The sequence below is a fragment of the Gobio gobio genome (assembly GCF_949357685.1).
Source record: "Gobio gobio genome assembly, chromosome: 8".
NCBI classification, from domain to species: domain Eukaryota; kingdom Metazoa; phylum Chordata; class Actinopteri; order Cypriniformes; family Gobionidae; genus Gobio; species Gobio gobio.
In genome coordinates this window covers 43,305,213-43,328,366 of record NC_137114.1, presented here as the reverse complement: position 1 = coordinate 43,328,366, position 23,154 = coordinate 43,305,213, and the positions used below count along the sequence as shown (strand labels likewise).

General features: G+C 40.0%; 1 protein-coding gene across 1 annotated transcript in view; it reads right to left on the bottom strand.

Annotated features, from left to right (window-relative positions):
* Positions 1-23,154, bottom strand: part of sgsm2 (small G protein signaling modulator 2) — a 91,907-nt gene that overhangs the window by 13,534 nt on the left and 55,219 nt on the right. The window contains exons 4-17 of the mRNA XM_079823840.1: positions 22,333-22,497; positions 21,995-22,062; positions 21,067-21,215; positions 20,858-20,992; positions 19,946-20,070; positions 19,436-19,503; positions 16,106-16,269; positions 15,789-15,921; positions 12,357-12,494; positions 7,247-7,409; positions 2,338-2,402; positions 2,096-2,241; positions 1,853-1,981; positions 693-875 (exon numbers count right to left, since the gene is read on the bottom strand). Of these exons, the coding sequence (XP_079679966.1) occupies positions 693-875; positions 1,853-1,981; positions 2,096-2,241; positions 2,338-2,402; positions 7,247-7,409; positions 12,357-12,494; positions 15,789-15,921; positions 16,106-16,269; positions 19,436-19,503; positions 19,946-20,070; positions 20,858-20,992; positions 21,067-21,215; positions 21,995-22,062; positions 22,333-22,497 (1,831 nt within the window). The remainder of the gene's footprint in view (positions 1-692; positions 876-1,852; positions 1,982-2,095; positions 2,242-2,337; positions 2,403-7,246; positions 7,410-12,356; positions 12,495-15,788; positions 15,922-16,105; positions 16,270-19,435; positions 19,504-19,945; positions 20,071-20,857; positions 20,993-21,066; positions 21,216-21,994; positions 22,063-22,332; positions 22,498-23,154) is intronic.

Genomic DNA, 23,154 nt, shown 5'->3' with positions numbered 1-23,154 from the left:
GTTTATTTTTTATTCCAAAAGTACTAAATGTGTCGGAAAATTTAACATGTAACATTTTAATTAGATTCTGCTGAAATGAATTCAATGATTTGTTCATTTTGCTGAACGAGATTCAAAGATCCGAGTCAGTAAAATGATCCAAACTTCCCACTACTACTAGTGCAGGGGTCAACTTCTGTGGGGCATATTCTCTGCGCGAGAGCGCCCTCTGGGTTTCAGATGGAGCAGCATTTACTGCTGATCACAGAGCAGTGCTTCACTGACAAGCTGCGCATAAAAAAAAAACACAAGCCTTTGCCAAATCGTGAGTGTTTAATTTCGATTAATCGTGCAGCCATAATCAAAAAACTATTTTTTGTGTGTGCCACATGTTTATAGTTATTAAAATACATGGGTCAGGTTAGCAACGCTGATGTATATTTACATTTTATTCAATATTCAAAAGTATGGTTAATTTAAAAAAAAACTAATTTACCTCATATTTGTGTGTGCCACGTATGTTTATGCTTAGCTTATCAACATAATAATAATGCACCTATTAGCACTTTAAGTGCTAATGGCAAAGTAGATTGAAATCAATTGCAAGTTGCAGTGGAATGTCATTTTGTTTACTGTATGGGTGCTTCATAGTAATACTGTCCCAAACCATTCACGTTTGAAGTTGCATGAGCATTATAATGCCTGTGACTGACCTCGTTGCTAATAGTGGAGTCCCTGTGGATGAGTCTGAGGACGTGGCTGTCTATACTGCTCCCTGACGACAACTTGGCAAAGATGGCCGACTGCATCTCTTTCTCCCGCTGCTTCACAATGACCTCACATGCCTTCCACTCCCGCATCACCTGCTGATACCTTTCTGTGATCTTCTCATCAATCTACAAAACACACAAGGGCACATCAGACAATACCTATAAATCACACCAGTACAAACTATCTACCCTTGTGAAAAAGAATTGTGCTTAAGAATGTACTTCGCACTGTACACTACCTGTAGTGTGCTTCAAATCTTAAAAGTATATAATTGTACTTTCAGATAAAAAATAAAAGGCCACTTAAGTGTGCTTAAAGAGAGTATACTTAAATGACTACGGCCCGGTTTCACAGACAGGGCTTAGACTAAGCCAGGATTAGGCCTTAGTTCAATTAGGACATTTAAGTAACTTTTATAAACGTGCCCACGAAAAAAACATTGCTGGTGTGCATCTTGAGACAAAACAATGCCACTGACATATTTTAAGATTTGTCAGTGCAAGATTCTTTCAGTTAAAACAGCTCAAACATGCATTTTAGTCTAGGATTAGCTTAAGCATTGTCTGTGAAACCGGGGGTACGTGTCTTAACTCACTTAAGTGTCCTTTGTAATAACTCTACTTTTAAAAGTACAAATCATTGTATCTTTTGTCATGCTTTGAAGTACACTTAGTTTGATGTGTTGACTGCATATTCTTTAGTATGTTACAAATTATACTTCAAAGTACTCGATTATAATTTGAACTGTAGTGTGTTTTCCAATATTATATTTGAAGTTAATATATTTTAAATGAACTTCAACTTAATCACTACAAATGTGGAATGACACAAGTTTCCATAAAAATTACATGAAATTATATTTTAGTTTATAAGTTCTTTTTTACGAGGGTAGTCTAGGCCAGTTTAGGATAGTTTTTGGAACTTCTAGGCCTGACGAAGACCCTTTTGGGTTGAAACGTTGCATGTTTTAATAAATCTTTGGAATCAGTATTAACAGTGTGCAGATTTTTGTTTACTTTGATTTATTCTTTATTGAATCTGGCACCAGTAAAAGTTTCATTGGATGTGCGCACAATTCTTCCTCTTTACATAACTTCTTTACCTGAACCATGTCTTTCTTGTCCATCCCGAACTTGTAGTGTCCCAGCAGAAACGGCCACACCTCCTTTCTGATCTCATGCTCCACCCCTCCATAGTAAACCAACCTCAGCAGCTCCAGCTCCTTATAATTCTGGCAAGAGAGAATAAGGGACAGATGGAGACAGCGGGACTACGGCAGCCTACGGTACATGACACTGACCGCTAGTACCCTCTAGTGACTGGAGCTGAAGAGTACTAGGCTAACCTTACAGTCTTTCTGATATTTACTCCACACATCTTTGCTGAGCCCTCCAGCGGCTTCACAGGGCTTGTCTGGAGGGACAATGTTGTGGTTGACCAGTGCCGAAAGGTGCGTCCTCACAGTGGACAGGTGCCGACAGTAGGCCAGCCCTACAAACGGGAAAGTGGTAAATGAGCGTTAAAGCACAGCTGAGGGTTTATTATACGAATTCATATGAATGATTACGCAGATTCTTTTGGACTTACAGCCATAAAACGCTCGAGAGACAATCTGTCTCTTCATATTTTGGCACAGCATCTTCAGTGGAATACTAGACACAGAAGGGAAATATCCGTTACATCTTTCAATACAGGATGCTTTTGCAAAAATATATGCACACTACAGCCAAACTGCATATATCATGCATTTTATGTCCCAGGGATTTTCATTTTTTTTCTTTTGGTTATATAAAAGTCACTTCAAACCGGTCTTGGAAAATGTTTTATTATGACTTAAAGGGTTAGTTCACCCAAAAATAAAAATTCTGTTATTAATTACTCACCCTCATGTCGTTGGACACCCGTAAGACCTCCGTTCATATTCGGAACACAAATGAAGAGATTTTTGTTGAAAGCTGATGGCTGAGAAAGGCTTCAGATAGGCCTCCATTGGCATTCAGTACATTTACACTTCCAAGATCCATAAAAGGCACTTAAAATGTTGTTACAAAGTCCATCTCACCACAGTGGCTCTACAATAATTTTACGATGCGACGACAATAGTTTTTGTGCGCAAAAAAAAATCTAAATAACACCTTTATCCAACTTGTTCTTGTCTTCCGTGTGTGCCTCCACGACGCATGCGCGAGAATATGACGCAGATCCGGCGCTCGGACAAATGACCCAGAAGCGATTTGTTTACAAGCAGAGGAAGACGTGCGTGTCTAAGATGTTGAATTCTACATTGATCGTGCTTTAGGTCTCGGCGTAGTGCTCAAAATGGGGCTTAAGTGTGTATTTCATGGATTCCCGAACGGCGGCGCTACGTCATATTCTCGCGCATGCGTCGTGGAGGCATACACGGAAGTCGAGAACAAGTTGGATAAAGGTGTTATTTTGATTTTTTTTTGCGCACAAAAACTATTGTCGTCGCATTGTAAGATTATTGTAGAGCCACTGTGGTGAGATAGACTTTGTAATGACGTTTTAAGTGCCTTTTATGGATCTTGGAAGTGTCAATGTACTGAATGCCAATGGAGGCCTGTCTGAAGCCTTTCTCAGCCATCAGCTTTCAACTAAAATATCTTCATTTGTGTTCCGAATATGAACGGAGGTCTGACGGGTGTCCAACGACATGAGGGTGAGTAATTAATGACAGAATTTTCATTTTTGGGTGAACTAACCCTTTAATTTGTTTGTGCTACTTTTCAAATGCTGTTTATGTATTAGTTTTGTATTATCTTAAAATATGAAAATCTACTGACAACCGAAACAAAGAGTGAAATAAACATACCATTTAAATATTTACTGTGTGAAAATGATTTATATCAATCTTTACACAATATGACTGTCTGTCCGTTGTGGGATCATTCTGATGGCATTTTATCACTAATAAAGTCTTCACTAGGTGTAAGTACACTGCTCAAAAAAAAATTAAGGGACCACTTAATCATCACAGTATAACAACAAGTCAATCAAACTTCAGGGATAGGGATATATCCAGTTAGGAAGCATTTGGTGCAAATAAGTGACAACCACCGCACTGGAGAGGCAACAGCAAGACAACCCCGAAAAGGGAATAATTTTGTTCTCTCCTTATTCTTCCTGACTGATTTGTCTTTAGTTTTGTTAGGGTCACTGTCTGTAGCATGAGGCAGTACCCAATCAGGTTGCACAGGCAGTCCTGCTCCTCCAGGATGGCACATCCATAAGTGGCATGTGTCTCCCAGCACAGTTTCAAGAGCATGGAGGAGATACCAGGAGAAAGGCTGTTTCACGAAGAGAACTGGGCAGGGACGTAGAAGGGCAACAACCCAGCAGCAGGACCGGTATCTGCTTCTTTGTGCGAGGGGGAACAGGAGGAGCACTGCCAGAGCCCTACAAAATGACCCCCAGCAGACCAAACTGTCAGAAACAGACTTCATGAGGGTGGCACGAGCAAGAAATGTGCTCACAGCTCAGCACCGTTCAGGTAGATTGGCAGTTGCCAGAGAACACCAGAATTCAAGTCCGCCATTGGTGCCCCGTTCTCTTCATTGATGAGAGCAGCTTCGCACTGAGCACATGTGACAGACATGAAATATTCTGGAGATGCTGTGGGGAATGTTATGCCGTGTGCAGCATTATTCAGTGGGGCAGTAATGGTCTCGGGAGGAATATCCTTGGAGGGTCGCACTGACCTCCACGTGCTAGCCAATGGTTCCCTGACTGCGGTTAAGTACCTGGATGAAATCCTCAGAGCCATTGTCAAACCTTATGCTGGTGCAGTGTAGATTTTAGAATCTCTGCCCGAGCCAGCGGGATTTCCCAGCACTATCCTTGGGCCGGGCCGGGCCCTTGATCAAACGTTTGTGTTTTTTTAATCATTACTTTATTAGCCTAATTGGGTGGGCAGAAGGCTATGCCATAATCAGAAATAATATATATTTTTAGCAAAGTAAGAACTAATACTACAACTAAGAAACAAATGTGTACAAAGTTGCATTAGTCTAAAATGCGTGTTAAACTCTCAGCACATGCAGTGATGAAGCGTGCAGGACCACTCCGATACGCCAGTCATGAGCTGCCCGCGTGAACAGTGTGCATTGCTTAATTAGCCCATTTCTTTCCATTTCGAATTGTTTCGACATTTCAAGCTTTCTATACACATATTTCTCATGTCTGTGAGGCAAGTAGCCTGCTGAGTCTCGGTTTATTTATGAGAAGCGCTCCAGTTCATGTGCAATGAAAGTGATCGTTCCCGCGCCTTCATGTCACGATTATAGTCTGCTATTACTCGATTTGCTTCTTATTTATTAAATCCAGGCAATTGGCTGACGAAACCTTGATTAAAATTAAGATACAATTTATACAAAACGAAATTCACTTTAAAGAAAGGCTTTCTACAAAACAAAACTTAATATTAAACAAAAAATAATAATCACCGAAATCATTTCTGACCCACTCCCATCTTTGCACTTATCATAATCAGATGAAATTTAAAGATAACATATTATTTAAACATAAATATGAAAAAAGGACAAAAATTGTTTAATGGCTACAACAAGTATAGTAGGGCTACCGTACAGATAAATGTCATGTCTGAGCTGGATTTGAGCGGATGTTGTTTTACCGGTGAGTGGTTCATGAGTGGAGCGCGCCTGCATAAAGCGGATTATTGAGCTGAGCGTCACACCGGTCCGCTCCAATCATTACAGGCTCGTTCTCGTCAGAACAAGAAAAAATGGTCGGGTTTAAATCGGACTCGGGCTCATAATTACAGTTAATGTGTCGGACACAACGTGCATGGGCTCGGGCTAGATTTTTTGAGCCCGATCTAAGCTCTAGTGCAGTGGGCGCTGGGTTCCTCCTGGTGCATGATAATGCCCGGCCTCAAGTAGCTAGAGTGTCTAGGCAGCTTTTAGATGACGAAGGCATCGATGCCGTTGACTGGCCCTCACGTTCCCCAGACTTGAATCCAATGGAGAACCTCTGGGACATTATGTATCGGAGCATCAAAAGCCGGCAAGTAGCACCGCAGACTGTCCAGGAGCTCATGGATGCCCTGATCCAGGTCTGGGAGGAGATACCCTAGGACAGGGGTTTTCAACTCTGGGGTCTGGGGACCCCTAATGTCAGAGAATAAAAAGACAAAGCAAAAATGGATAAAGTCTACCGAACATTTCTAAATGTTCCTCTCCTTTATTGCCATATACATACTTTCCAGTATTGTATACATTTGCTGTGTATCTTTCTAGTGAGTTTCTCTCACTATAGTCCCCTTTATCTTACTCACTGGGGTTGTAAGGCAGTATTCTTAACGCAGTACGCAAGCTGCTTACATACATTCGTGAAAGTTGCTTATACAAATAATTTAAGGTTTATACATCCAACATTAAGTATAACTAATTTAAGTTGGGAAACAATGTTGTATTTATAATGTCACACTTACTATTTATCTAACAGTTTAAATGTTTTTTCCAAACATAAAAGAAAGGAAGGGGGTCCCTCATAAAAGGTTCATATTATTTGGGGTCCTTGGCATCATAAAGTTTGAAAACCCCTGCTCTAGAGCAGCGGAGACATGTTCTCTGGAGTGACCAATCACACTTCTCTTTATGGCAATCCGATGGACGAGTCTGGGTTTGGCGGTTGCCAGGAGAACGGTAATTGCCTGACTGCATTGTGCCAAGTGTAAAGTTTGGTTATGGTGTGGGGTTGTTTTGGGAAGGGGGTCCCTCAGAAAAGGTTCATCATATTTGGGGGTCCTTGGCATCATAAAGTTTGAAAACCCCTGCCCTAGGACACCATACGCCATCTCATCAGGAGCATGCCCAGATGTTGTGAGTGCATACAGACACGTGGGGGTCATACACACTACTGACTTACATTATGAGTTGCTGTGATGAACTTCATGCAAGTTGGATCAGCCTGTAACTTCATTGATTTTTGAATTTGATTTTGAATCCAGCCCTCAGTGTGTTGATGATTTTGATTTCTATCGACTTTTATATTTAATTCATTGAGATCCAATGTGTGATTTAAATGTTCCCGTAATTTTTTTGAGCAGTGTAAATATCTTAAATTAAAAATGAGACATGTGAAGAAACAGAGATTTGTGTGTGTGTGTGTGTGTGTGTGTGTAATTTCCAGTAAATTGCAATGTTATATAAAAGTGGGAGAATTATTATATTATAATACATTGATAATGATAATAGTAAGAAATGTTGCTTGAGCAGCAAATCAGCATATTATAATGATTTATAATATTTATAAAATCACTGAAAGTAATGATGATGGAAATTCAGCTTTGCCATCACAGGAATAAATTACATTTTAAAATGTATTGAAACAGTTATTTTAAATTGTACTAATATTTCATAATAGTATTGTTTTTACGGTATTGTTGATCAAATAAAAGTGTCCTTTCTAAAAGTCCCCAGGGCCAGAAGTGTAAAAGTGCAGGTCTCTCACTCACCGGTCATGCATGCACGAGCAGTTCGCTGGAAGCTCGACGGAAGTGTTGCTGCCCCCAGTGGAGCAGGACAGACAGGATGACATATGACTGGAGCACTCGCCCTGCTGCCATGACAACGGACTGCCGCCAAAACCCTGCATCTCCATCATGTCCCTGTGGTCTACTAGGGCGTGGGAGTGGAACAGACAGAAAAGAGGCAGAGCAAGAGAAAGAGAGACAAGACAGGAAATAAGAGATGAATAAGCAACGGTGAAACCTGCTCTAGTAACCTGCATTTGAGAAATGTTTGTATTAATGTTACTTTTCTTTCCTCTCAGAGCTACTCTATAATATGAAGCTGTTGTCATACGGGAATTCACTAATGGGAATTATGCTCTCACAGCTGGAATAGCATGGCCATAAAACATCATATTCGGCTCGAAAGCCTCAGATTCACTGAATTACAGGCCTCAGCTCAACCATGAGATAATTAAGGAAGAGTAAAATGCATCCTAAAATGCATTTGAATATATCTGACTTGGATGTTTTATATATTTAGCAATTTGTTCATTTTGGATGATATTTAGATTAGGGCTGTCAATCAAATGTTCATTACATGACTTTATGGTAACACTAACCAATTCTCACTATTAACTAGTTGCTTATTAGCATGCATATTTATAGTGTATTGGCTGTTTATTAGTACTTATAAAGCACATATGAATTCCTTATTCTGCATGAACATATTCTACATCCCTTAAAGGGATAGTTCACCCAAAAATGAAAATTGGCCCATGATTTACTCACCCTCAAGTCATCCTAGGTGTATATGACATTCTTCTTTCAGATGAATACAATCGGAGTTATATTTAAAAAAGTCCTGGCTCTTCCAAGCTTTATAATGGCAGTGAATGGTTGTTTCGGTTTTGAAGTCCATAAAAGTGCATCTATCCATCATATAACTGCTCCACACTGCTCCAGGGGTTAATAAAGGCCTTTATTAGCCTAGAAATCTAGATGTACCCTAGCGGCAGCAAATCTAATTTGCAGCCAGGTCATCTAGCAACTCTCCGTTGGCTTGCGAGCTGAAAAAAAACGAACTCTAGTCAGGCCAATCATATCGTGTATGGAGTCGGTGGGCGGCTTAACATAATGACGGCAGAGTTGAGGCGGTTCCGCGTGCTACTCGTAAACAAAGAAGCTGGCGAACAGCAGTCTTTCGAATCGGCTTTGGCCGCGACTCTGGAAGACTTGGAGTTAAGCTTTTCTTTGAGAAAAGAACAAAGAACGGCACTGAAGTCATTCTTAAAAAGACGTGTTCAGAGTTTTGCCGACCGGATACAGCAAAAGTTTAATCCATCAACTAGCTCCGCTTCACCTTCTTCGTTGCTCTGGTTGGTTGTAGCGCTATCCTATTGCGTGCAGAGGGAATTTGAAAGACAACCGTTTATCTGTTTATCCCGCCCCTCGGATTGAGCCCTGCCAATGGTGAGTTCCCAGACCCAACATCTTGATGTGGGTCTGGCTTGTCAAGCTACCTAGATGACTTGAGGGTGAGTAAATCATGGGCTAATTTTCATTTTTGGGTGAATTATCAGTTTTATCCAACCCAATACCTAAACTTAAACGCTATAAAAACTACCTTACTAACTATTAATAAGTAGTAAATAGAAGTTTACTGAGGGAAAAGTTGTAGTCAATAGTGAATATGTGTTCCCCAAAATGAAAGTGTGACTGAATTTATTAAATTATATATTGATTAATAAAATGCAAGTATTAACATATTCATTTTAACTGAGAAAACATCCCCAACAAAACATTTAAAATACATTTTGTGGCAAATCAAATCAGTTTTTAATTGATATATTGTTATATATCTGTTGGGGCTGTTTACATAAGGCATTATGTTTATAAACTTTGGCTTATGTGCAAACTCGTGTCAGTAGAGTCAAGTCTCGCTGTTTTTAAGACCGCTTCTCTAGTATAAAGTAATTCAGCGTCTCGATATCCCTTTATTCTGTTCGACTCCGTTGCCGTTTTCACTTCAGGAACACGTCTTCTGCGCTCCGAGAGTGTGCCATATTATTTGAAACAAAACCCCTATTGATTTAACTGACAGCCCCAATTTAGATGTACTTTTCTTTACAGATATTTCTTCCCGTCACAAATGGCATCAACCAGACGTTCTTAAACACACATAATGAAATCAAAGCAAACCGGAAGTATAAGGATATCAGAAACATGCATCTATGAATGGACAGAAGGAAAAGGTGTAAAACGATGCGGGGATGCCATGCCAGGAGACCTGCCAATCAATCGATCAATCAATCACAGTGTCACAAATCAAGCCAGGCACTGGTAGAGCTTGGAGAGGAATACAGAAGGACAGACAGGAACCATTCCTACCATGCTGGATGCATCAGATTGAACCATGACAAAAATAAAAGACAAATAAAGAAGATAAATGTATACTGTGCGCAATTGTATAAAACGTGATAGTGAACCAACTGAACCAAAAGAGTCGATAGTAAACGTAAATGCTCTTCACCTTAATTCTTCAGGTTGGAGCTGGTGACCTGCTATACACAGTAAGTTCCCTGCTTGTAACCAAAATAACAAAAATGGACGGAGGGCATGTATTCAATATCTGTCCCTAAAAGTCTCACGTGAGCTATAGGACTTTGATAAGGCTATGATCGAATGGGCGACGCGTTCACAGAACGATTCGTGTGTCTACTACACCAGAACCCCACAGGACCTAACTGATATAATGAAAGGTGACTGCAGTTAGTGAAGAATTACAGTGAACAGCATTGCAGAAAACCGGCTCAACACAGGAGGAACATCAAAACAACAAAACAATGACAACGCAAACCAAAGAGGAAGAGAGAGAATTAATAAAGGGAAGGAGACACAGTTCTGACAAGTAAGCAGTGGAGCACATTCGCCGCAAAGAAACAAAGAAAATGTAACACACAACGTGTGCAAATTCGACATGCAAAGCCCTTGAGCGTTTGGCAGTGAAAACAAAAATAACCAAGACTTCTCGTAAGGACTTACTCATGTTAACCAAACAGTGCAAAAGGAAAACAGAGCAAATCATTGGAAGCATTGCTGCCTGGCCACCGCAGTCAGGCCCAACAGTGCAGAGAGGAGGAAAGCGCTCAGGTGAGGAGTCTGTGCTCCACAACCGCCATTCCATGACAAAATCATACCTCCTAGGTCAGGCAGGTTGTGTCGGTGTGTGTGTGTGTGTGTGCGAGAAGGAACAAGGACAAAGGCAGAGTAGTAGTGTAACAACGTGGCAGGGCAGTGGACGCTCTCCTGACTGTGAAAAAGGTTAGCGTAGGTAACCCAAGGCAACCGAGGCGTGGAGGGAAAAGAGTGACGACAGTGGAGGAGAGTGAGTAAAGGGGAGAGATGTGCACTGTACTGACCTCACACATATAGAACTTTGCTTATATTCAGCTTATGTAATAATAATAATAATAATAATAATAATATTATAATACACCTGCATCCTATTACACCCTACATAGCACAAGTGGTTTGGAAAATGGATATATATATAATATAATAGCCGGAGCAGAACTGGCACCCTGACTGAGGTTTTTTTCGTGCTAAAATACGACATGCTAAGTCATAATTATGAGATACATTGTTGAAAATATGATTTTAAAAGTCTTCATTATTAGATAAAAAGTCAAAAATATGACATGCCAAGTCATTGTGAGATGAACTGCTGAAATTAGGACTTGAGCTGAAATTAAATTTTAAATAGTAAATTATGAGCAAAACACACGCCAAGACATTTAAGAGATGAAATCATGCTTGTTTTTTAGTTTTTTTATTCACACCTATAATAATATTTATTGTTTTCATTTTGTGCAATGTAATTTTTTTTACATGTGTTTTTACATTTTTAAATCAGTTTTTACAAAAGAAATTAATCAATCAAAACTTACTTTAGATTTTCATCTAAAACAAAATTAATTTCCCATCATCACTGTAAAGCTGCTTTGAAGCATCTGTGTTGTGAAGAGAGCTATAGAAATAAAGGTGACTTGACTTGACTATAATATAATATAAATCTAAATTCTGTGAATTCATTCAAATTTTGTGAAATAAAAATAAATTTAAACTTTTTGTACCTAGTTATTTTAGTGTAGAACAATATGCATTTTAACTAAATAGATTTGTGATGCATAGATTGTCATACATTTCAGCAAAATTTGTTATACATAGATTGTATATTCAGCTTATGTAATAATTATAATAATAGTAATAATATAATACACCCGCACCCCTACATAAGTGGTTTGGAAAATGGATTATAATATAGTATAATATAATAATATAACATAATATATAATTAATATAATATAATATAATATACAGTAATACAGAGATTATACTTACAACTATTTATTACATTTGAGATAAAAATAAAAATAAGTGTTTCAACATTCATGTTATTTAAATTAAATCAAAATCAATAATTAGAATTATTAGTAATTTTAGGTTAGAGCTATATAAATTTTAACAAAAACAAAAGTGCATAAAATGAAATAAAATAGGCTTGGAGGAAAGCAGTGAAATGTCAATTACACCACCTTTAAATCATAAAAAGATACGCTATATGCCAAATTGAAATGCTTATAATATGCAACATAGGAGTCATGGCATTTAAGAACAATCCATGATGTAGTAGTCTGCCCCAACACTGGCATACTATCTTTACTATACACTTCCCCATCACTAGCACAGTATGATCTTGCAGTGTTTAGCTGCTTTTCATTTAGCCATATTTTATATCAATGGAATGCATGTGTGCCACACACACATTAAGGGTTTCTGCTACTTGACCTAGCTTTTGTCATAGCCGCAAATATTACCATGGTTACAAGCATACAGATCAGGCCGACAACTTAAAGAGTGACAAGGAAACCATGATGCCTGAGGCGATTACTGTGTCTCAATCTGCCCTCACTGACCGACAACTGGCCGCACTGCTGGGTTGCTGCTTGTGGGGACCAGGTAACAGTTGGGATGGAAAGAAAAGTAGGAGGAGAGGATTGAGGAAGTATGAAAGGAGGAAGGGAGAATGAAGTGGGCCACTGGTGATAAAAACCTTTCATGACATTAGGATCTGTGAGGTTCCGTGAGCAGATCATAGAGATCATAGCGTGAAGTCTATCTTCCTCCTCCTCATCGTCGTCCAGAGAGGGCGCACGACTGCCCGTGGTGTGGTGGTAGTTTATAGTGACTGCTTGGGCAATAAAAGAACACAGTTTAGCACCCGCCTCTGAAGCAAAGTCACATTCTACTCACACACACACTGCAAAAAAACTATTTAAAAAACGGTACCTTTCTCTTGTTTTGTAGTAAAATATAGAAACATCCTTAAAACAAGCAAAATCGCACAAGATAAGACTTTTCAGAGAACACATCTTGAATTGAAATGTATTTCAATCGTTTTTTTTCTTCTTGTTTTAAAGGGTTAGTTTACCCAAAAATGAAAATTCTGTCATTAATTACTTACCCTCATGACGTTCGACACCCGTCAGACTTCAGACTTCCGTTCGTCTTCGGAACAGAAATGAAGATATTTTAGTTGAAATCTGATGGCTCTGAAAGGCCTCCATTGGCTCAATGGCACGGTTCACTCTCAAGACCCTTAAAAGGTACTAAAGACGTCGTTACAAAGTCCATCTCACTACAGTGGTTCTAAAATAACTTTATGAATCGGCGACAATAGTTTTTGTGCGCAAAAAAACCCTAAATAACGACTTATATAGTGATGACGATTTCAAAACAAGGCATCATGAAGCTTCGAAGCATTATGAATCAGTGAGTAGAATCAGCGGTTTGAATCGGCAAATTACAGCAGTTTGGCGGTTTGACACGCGATCCGAATCATCATTCGACTCACTGATTCATAACGCTTCGAAGATTCATGAGGCCGTGTTTTGAAATCGTCATCACTATGTAAGTCGTTATTTAGGGTTTTTTTGCGCAAAAAAACTATTGTCGCCGATTTATAAAGTTATTGTAGAACCACTGTAGTGAGATGGACTTTGTAACGACGTCTTTAGTACCTTTTAAGGATCTTGAGAGTGAACCGTGCCATTGTGCCAATGGAGGCCTTTCAGAGCCATCAGATTTCAACTAAAATATCTTCATTTCTGTTCCGAAGATGAACGGAGGTCTGATGGGTGTCGAACGACATGAGGGTAAGTAATTAATGACAGAATTTTCATTTTTGGGTGAACTAACCCTTTAAGGCTTACATTTTGAATGAAATGTTTTGTTGATTGAAAATGTAAGCCTAGGTGGCGCTGTTTTGTTATGGAATGTTGCAGTATTTATTATAAATGATTTATCCGTGCACATCATTTTTTTAAATTCACGCGTCTTAATCTTGAATTAAAAACATTCCTGCAGGCAGCTATGACGGGCCCAAGGGAAACCTAAAACCGAAATGTGCATGACCGGCAATATGCATTTAAACCGGGTAAATGTAAAAGGACTATGTCAAAGTCGTTTGAATACACCACATTTAATGCAGTGGCTGGTGTCACTTAGGCCCCATTTACACTGCATGGTTCAAGTAACCCAATTCCGATTTTTCCCTCTCATGTGGCACAGATCGGATATGACATGTGAACGTGCAGCAGGGAAAAAAAACGCATGAATTCCGATGTCCAGATCGGATTCAGGCCTCACTCATATGTGGTAATAAATCCGATATGATTTGGATACTTGCATTTGCGTCTGCCATGTAAGCGGTCAAATTGGGAAAATGCGAGTCGTACGTCATTGAAAAAGGGACGGAGGCGAATGACGTCAACTCAGGTGGACACGAACATCACTAAATTTGCCCAGGCTGCAACAAGGGCTCTCCTCTTTTTTCTCTGCCTTACGAGAGAAATGTTTTGCTGACCTTTAAAGATAGTGCGGAAAGCAAAACATTGAATAACCATTTTGTCTGCATCAATTGCATATCGTGCCGTTTTACTTCCTTTTCCGGGTCAGAACATCTTGGGCTGTTTCGCAAAAAGGCCAAACATTTAAGCAAAGTTAAATGTAAATAACACAATGTATGCAAAAGATATGAGACACTTCGTGTTTACCAATCCAAAATGGCTGACCTCCTGTTGGGCGGAGCTAATATCTGTGGTGTGAAAGTTGTCTGGCTTGAAAAGATCTATATATGTGCAAAGCTTGGTGACCGTAGCTGAAAAAGGATGTGCTACAGAGTTTCCTGAAAATGCCCATTTTCTAGGTGGCGCTATATAGAGTCACCTCTACACGCCCATGTGTGAACCTTGGCCATGCCATAATGGGAGATGACTGACGAGTGTGCAAAAAAATCATGAAAATTAAAGCAAGACAAGTACCTCAAAAGGACACAAAAATGTCTTACTTCCTTCCTTCAGTTGGTGGCGCTACAACCATGACCCACACTAGCCACATCAATGCGATCAGGCCACAAAGCCAAACATATGGTTCCAATGAGAAGTAAATCACATGATGCACACAGAAAATAAAGGCCACTTAGTGTTTCATATTTTTTGATGTTTCCTTATCGCATCGCCGTAGCAACACCCTTTGAGATATCAAAAATATATTCGCAATTTAGCCTCTTTGCATGATTTTACTGAAGTTTTGTGCCACAGATAAATCCCCTAGGAGGAGTCTTTCAAAATCAACAGCATGCCATTTACAGACAATCCAAAATGGCCGACTTCCTGTTGGGTGGAGCTAATGAATGTTATTAGGAAATATGTTTGTCATGTTGAGGGCAATATCCTTATAAAAATTCACTCTTCTCTTGTGTGTTACTGGCACAAGGGCGGGGCAACCATTCATTCACATGAGATCAACCAATAGCAAACAACCACCATCCAATCAATTCCCAAATCATGTCATACTCTACATTTTTTTCTTGTTTCTTGTTGCTCAAAATAATTCAAAGATTTACTTGAAGGAATTTAAGACATGTTCTCTGCAAACAAATCTTTATAACGCATGTAATTTTGCTTCTTGAGTAAATGGCTCTTGTTTTAAGGATGTTTTTTCGATATTTTAACTGGAAAACAAGACAAAAACACCAACATGATTTTTTTGCAGTGCATACATACACAGTTATAAAAAGGAGCAGTGTGATCCCAACAAGAACAGTGGAAAATCCAAAGGCTGCGTTGAATACCCACGTCCCTCCCAGCAGCCTCCACAACGGCTGTTATGTGCCAGAGAAAAGTGAGAACAAAACACACAGACAACAATGATATGCGGGGATGGTGTCTGATGCAGCCCTGTTCAGTGTTCACACATCCGACAGGATGCCTGAGGACTTAAAGGTTTTAAGATGTACAATGGCCCCAAAAACATTCTTTTGGACACTTAAGTCACACTTAAAAATCATATTTAATTATAATGCAAAAAGCATTTTATGCGTGGCTTTTAAGTGTTTACTGCTTTTGGGGTCGCTGTAGTAGGATGGACAGATGGATGGACATACAGATGTGAACAGGTCAGGCATATTTTGGCTGAAACTCACTTGAGTCGTGACGGTGCCCTGGATAAACGATGCGAAACACGTAGTCTGCAGCTATTTGCTCCTCTCTGTCTCCATCCTGATCTACTAAACGGACCGTGCTGTTCTTCTTACGAAGCTTAGGGAAGACTTTGCCCTGTTAAGCAAACACACAGAGCCATATTCAAACTAAACTCAGGTTCTTACTCCAAATAAAGAGCATGCAATTCATTTGCAATGCCTCAACAGTAAATGCATTGCCAGTAGATCAATAAGTGTGGAGGTTTCAAATGCATTCTGCTACATGATGTTTTTAAGAACTGCTGCAGAAAAACGCTCACCTTACCCCTCTGAGACCAGAGGGGGGGCTCCAGCTGACCCCGGGGCATTAGACCCGTCTCCAAACAGGACAGGAACGCCAGCAGGTGGCCCCCAGGAGGGAAGTGCAGAGGAGGCCGCTGGATCCCATCCTGACTTACTAACACCAGAGTACCGCCACAGTCCGCTAAGAGAAATTCATATTCATATTTTATTTTATATAATATATAATATTATACACCTACAACCCTACAAAGCTCAATCAGTTTAAAAATAAATGTAATGTAATATAATATAATAACCATAGATATAATGTGAATTACATTTTAGATTTAGTCATTTAGCAGACGCTTTTATCCAAAGCGACTAACAAATGAGTGCAATAGAAGCAACTAGGACAGTCAAGGGCAACAATATGCAAGTGCTGTAACAAGTCTCAAATAATCTAGAACAGAACACATAGGAATTAAATCAATAATCGTTACTGAATAAAATTGGCTACATTGAATCTGTCAAATGTTAAGTATTAATAATATATATATAATATAATAATCTGATATAATGTGAATTAAATAAATCATTGTTACTGAAAAAAGTGCTACATTGACTCTCACATGTTAAAGGATTAGTGCACTTCAAAATTAAAATGTCCTAATATTTTACTCACCCCCATCTCATCCAAGATGTCTTTCTTTCTTCAGTTGAAAAGAAAGTAAGGAGAACATTCTGGGAATTTTCACCATAGACTTCAATGCAACCAAAATGTTGAAGGTCCAAATCAATGCAGTTTCAAAGCGCTTCGAAGGGCTTCAGAGGCTCCCAGACGAGGAATAGGGTCTTATCTAGCAAAACCATCGGTCATTTAAACATTTTTGTTTTTTTTAAATGAATATACTTTTTAACCTAAATTGCTCATCTTGCACTGCTCTGCAACGTGCCAATGATTGCGCAATCACGTCGAAAACGTCACACTAGACGAGTAGACGTAGGCGGATGTACCACCCCAAGCGAACATGCGAGGACTAAAACAAACGGCCTTTACCAAAAAAACACTCCTTATTCAACTTCAAAATCATCCGACATCGTTGTTTTTTGTTTCGCTACAGGGCGTTTGTATTAGTCTTCACACGAGCACTTTGTAAACATGGGGGCGGTGCTTCCGCCTACGTCTAGTGTGACATTTTCGACGTGATTGCGCAATCACTGGCGAGTGCAGAGCAGCGCAAGATGAGCAATTTAGGTTAAAAAGTATATTCATTTAAAAAAAAATTTAAAATTTAAATGACCGATGGTTTGGCTAGATAAGACCCTATTCCTCGTCTGGGATCGTGCAGAGCCTCTTTAAGGCCAATTTATACTTCTGCGTCGAGTGCACGCAGAGGGTACGGCGTACCCTACGCATAGACGCGTTGGATACGCCGTAGCCTGACGCGCACCTCTCCAAAAATGTAACAACGCGTCAATTCTACGCGGACCGCAAGCGCTGTGATTGGTCTGCCAGAACCCTTCCCTCAGGTCAATAAAAAAATAAAAAATCTGCGATAGGAGTGTGTGTGTGTGTGTCCAGAAATTGGATGGTAGTTCCTTACGTCTGCTATAACACACTATTTTGCAGTCCAGCGATTCTTTATGGTAGTAAATAAATACATAGATCCGCTGAATATAGTTTATTTATTTTCTCATTAAAACCAAAGATGTTAATCAGTAATTGTATATCAAGAACAGGGACACATTAGGGTATATTTCGTGAATGAAGTCTCCGCAACAACAATCGCTTGCTGAGCCACCGCTGCTGAAAACAGCGGCCACGAGCTCCGCATGGTTTCACAAATGCATTCCAGCGCCAGATCGCCTTGTTTAACTTTACTAATCAACTAGAGATGCTTAATTTGTATTAGATACAACAACTCAAGCTGCAAGAAAAGCCGCTCTCTCACTGCTGCTGATATTCCGACATGAATGTACAGATTCTACACATCAAGCTGCTTCTTCTTCGGCTGTTGTCTTGATTACACCAACATGCCGGAGGACACTGCCTACTAGCGTCTGCATGTGGAATTGCACATTGACGCAGACAACAGCGCAGAAGTATAAATGCTCACGACGGCGTCGGCTACGCGCGTAGCCTACGGCGTACACTCGACGCAGAAGTATAAATGGGCCTTTAGGCCCCGATCACACAGAACGCGTTGTTCAGGTTCGAAAACGCGAGGCGCACTGCACTGCCTTTATTGGTTGACGTTTTTTTATTTAGAAAAGAGCAGTGCGCTGCTGTGTTGCTAGGAAACCCCCGAATCAGCTGTGCTGTCAGTCTAATCAAGGTAACGGTCGCCACAACGGAAAGCCCGCCTCTCCATTCATTCGATTGGACAATAGAAAAAAAACGCGATGACGTCGGGCGGTTTTCCGCTCAGGGTTGATTGTTTTTTTCAACTTCATGTGCTCAGAGCGCTCCTTCTAAAACGCGAGGCGCAGCAGGCGGTTAAACGCGAGGCGCCCGCGGCACATAAGCAGCGTGCATAACGCTCTCTGCCAACAGAAATCTATTCAAAAGAGGCGCCTCTCGCTGCAAAAACACGTTCTGTCATGGGTGTCGGAACCATTGTATGTGGGTGGGACAAGACCCAACCCACTTTTTACGATCAATGATATTGTACCCACTCACTTTTATCGTCTCTAATCCAACACACATGTCTGTTTACCTACCCCTAACCAATAAACACTTATTATTAAACACATGTTAGACACTTCATTTCCACTTTTCTAATATTTTCTTCATTTTTATTGAAAATAAATGCCTTTCTGATCTGATATGTGATTGGAAAAGGGAGTAGAGTTAGTTCGGCCTAATTAAGGCGGATTCGAACCGTGGGTCGATTTGCGTCAAAACTTGATGCCATGCATCTTACCCCTACACTATAGCCGCTGTCAAAAATGTAGTGATTTCCGTAAACTTGTCTTGTCCAACCAGATGTTTAGAAAACAAGCCGGTATATTTGTACTTAATGTAAATGGCATCTACTCCAGTAAAAAATTTCTGAGAGGACCCATCCACATTTTTTTTGCTTCCAACGCCCATGCGTTCTGTGTGATCGGGGCCTAAGCCCTTCCTTTGAAACTGCATTGATTTGGTTGCCATGGAAGTCTAAGATGGGGAGAAAAATCCTGGAATGTTTTCCTCAAAAAACATATTTTCTTTTCGACTGAAGAAAGAAAGACATGAACATCTTGGATGAGATGGAGGTGAGTAAATTATCAGGAAATGTTCATTTTGAAGTTAACTAATCCTTTAAGTATTTATAATTATATTATATATTATAACAATATGCCAAAGGTGTAGGAAGGGGACTCACGACGCTGGTGACAATGAATGCAGACGATCTGTCTTAAAGGCACAGTCAAAGCGTAGTCCCAATAAATACTAAAGAGTGATAGAGGTTGATAAAGAAAACGAGAAAGAGGGAGAAAGAGGCAGAGTGTGAAAATTTGTGTCAGTTCTATTAAAATAGATCTGAATCTAAATAGTCTTTTTCATAAAATCAACAAGGTTGCTCTGCCAATCTCATTCCTGATCCTACACATATAGACGTCCATCAACCTTATCATTACAAACCAGCAATAAGCATATCAGGACACTCAGCTTACGCTTTTCCTGTAAATCCTCCATAAACGTAATTGCTCTGCCCAACCTAACAATCAGACCAATCAAATCAGTTCCTACATATCAGAGTAGTGGCAAAATTATTTGCAGTGATTGGCCATCGCAAATCATTTCAAGCTCTTCCGGCCCATTTTATGACCCTGATGACAAAATTTCCCTGATTTCCCCGTGTGTGTGTGTGTGTATATACAGTGTGTTTTACCTCTTCTCCAGGTCGCAGTCTCCCAGAGTGCCGTTGATTAGCTGATTGGGCGTCCACTTCAGCGTGAGTGTTTCTGCCGTCTGATGAAGGGACAGGTAACCACGCAGCACCTCCATGTCTTTCTTCTGCAAAGAACAACGTCTGTTTAATAAAACACAGCGGCTTCCCCGAGTCCTCTTAAAGGAAGTCTAAAAATAACTAGTAAAATCAGCAGCCTTTCACTTTTCTCCGTTTATAAATTAATACAAGAAAATGAGGAAAAAAAAGGTGCGAGCTCACAGGATGAAAGAAAAGAGAGCGATATGAGCAACAGAGTGGCATAAATAAAACGTCTTTGGCGATTTACTGTGATGATGAGAACGGCGAAATGCATCGGGTTTCACACAGAAATCCAATTAGACCTGAATCACTGCAATCCTTTTGGCAAGGGTCGTCTACACTATTGATTTCTACAAGTCCTCGCCAGACCCAGCACTCTCTGTGCCCAGTTACATCAGTCACTGTTGCAAATCTCACAGACACTCTCATGCACACATCAAGTCCGTGCCTGACTCATTTGATGACAAATCTAATGTGGTGTAATGGCTAATCCAGTCTGCCTTTTCCAGTTCACAACTATCAGCTAGGAAGTCAGCAGAGCTAAAAATATTAGGGATGAAGGGAGCCAGATCCTTCTGACCATTCATTACACAAGGGAAGAACCGATTTTGACCAGTAGATCAATGATCTTTTCTACCTACAGTCCACCACTGTGGCTCACTTCCTATAACCAGCAGTTCTTGAGCTCCACTGTATTGATTAGATGAGATACATTGATCTACAATCAATCCGTCTTGTTACAACCATCAAAAGAAATGTAGATGCAAACTAGTTTTCCTCTAAGTGCATTTGCATCTGTGTGTGCCGTCTTACCGGTTGAACGAGTACATTGTTCTTTCCGTAGAGCAAGTGAACGCGTGAGTTTTGGTGCAGGGATTCGACATACTCTCTCGCCGAGGCTGCAAACTTATCCTCAGACATGCTTCCTGAGGACTGACGCTTTCGGATCTGAGGGAAGTACCATGAATATGAGTTTACTCTCCTATTGAACTACTAAAACAAAACGTGTATGATATTCTCACCCCAAGTGTAGGCCTGCGTCCCGGCGACACCTCCTGGCCCCTGTGGGCCCCGTGGATGCGATGCCTCTGGACCAGCTCATTGGCCGACGGGTCCGTCCAGAAATGATCTGACGTCTTGAGCTTAGTGTACTCTAGAGCACAAGGCCCAACTACAGATGAAAAAAAAATGACACAGTGAATCATAATAAAATTATGAAATGCTAACAACATGCTTTTGTTCAATTCGTTTTATCTCTTTTCATTTAAAGTGCCCCTATTGTGCTATTTTAAAGGTTCCTCATTTAGTTTTGGAGGTCTCCTACAACAGGTTTACATTCATCAAAGGTCAAAATACACTTTCATTTTCTCATAATATACAAGGACGACTTGAGCAGGACGTTTCTCAGTTATACGCTACTCATTTTGAGGTACATTATGAGATGTTGCAGCTGTAATTCCTCACCATCAGCATTAACAAGTGTGTGTACATCAACAAACCCATGTGTTTATTTCTAATTTATTAGAGTACACATGTGGGAACTGTGTCAATAACCGCGCATACGTGAGATTTGAGAAGTAGTCGTCAGTAAAATGACGTTTGAGGGCTGGTCAAGTTGTTCGCCCTCGCCGTACAGCATAGGCGGACATTATGCTAATTTATTTTCTAGTGAAGTAGAACCATAACACAGTGGGATTTAAATTACAAACGACTTGTTTAGGCGGTTCAGAGGCAGTTCATTCTTTCTTTTGGGAGACAACAACTTTATCTATCGTGCACTTTCGACTTTACAACTTTGCAGGACATTTACATTCACAAACAGCGATATAACACACTGCGTGAAAGGGAATATTCGAAAAACCATTATAGGGGCACTTAAACAAGTTCAATTATCTCTATTAGCTGCATTATGAGAATATAGAGTGTGTTTTATGCATCCGATGGACTCACCCAGCAGTGCCGCCAGTATAGGGCCAAACACAGAGTCGTGTATGAGGGCCTCCCTTTCATAATACTTACTACAGACACACACCAACAGCAAACACACACAATGCGTATATGTCAATAACCAGTGACCACTTTCAAAGGCTGAACAAATAACTCATTATTATTTCATGAGCACCATATGACAGCTCAAACAATCACTATGGACAAAAAATAAATGTTTAGCCTTAATCTTAACAAATAATAATATGAATGAGAAAGAAAAAATAATTGGCATTAATCCAACAAAATAAAGCATAATAAGCAGAATTTAAATACAGGCAGTACTGATTACGAATTATTACCTTGCGTTATCCACAATATACTGCACAACTTTGTCCAGGACTTTCTCAAAGAGGGCCGTGCGGACCCATATGTGCTTGATGGCCTGTGCGGAGAGTGGCTGAGGCGCCCGGCCGGCAGAGGAGCCCTGCCTCCTGAGGGCCTCCTGTCCTGTGCTCTGGGTCCTCCTGTGAGAGAGCAATCACAAACAAGTTCACACGCCAGATCAAAAGTGAATATGACAAAAATGCACATAGACAAAGTCAAGTCTGATGTGTCCAAATGACACAATAACATTAATTAGCACGCATGTTCTTACAATTTAACAACAGTATTTACTAGGGGTGTAACGTAACGGTACACGTATTTGTAGTTTTGTACCGAGAATCTTTCGGTTCGGTACACGAGTTGTAGCCCATTACCCACTTTTAACCACCAATAGCCACAATAAGCTCTGTGTTTTGTTACTTTCGATAAGAAACAAACAGTCTCATCTCTTAAATTCGGTCCATTTTATCACAAAATTCAAACAATGAATGGCATTTTGACGCTCTTTAATGTGGTGTGACAGCATTAGTGCTAATGCTTGTTACAGAATAAACATGAATGAACATTTGAAGGTATGTTGAAAGATACAGTACAACTTACTTAAACGTATACTGTGTAACGTTAATCGCTTGATCAGTGTTTCTACCACGGAAAGACGTCAATAAACCAGCTTGTAAACAATTTCACTTATTATATTTGCATTAGGCAAGTCATTCATTGTCAACAGCTTTGTTAGTTCGCTAGAGAAATGAACTCTTTCGCTAAATATATGCTCTATATTAGCCTATATATTTATT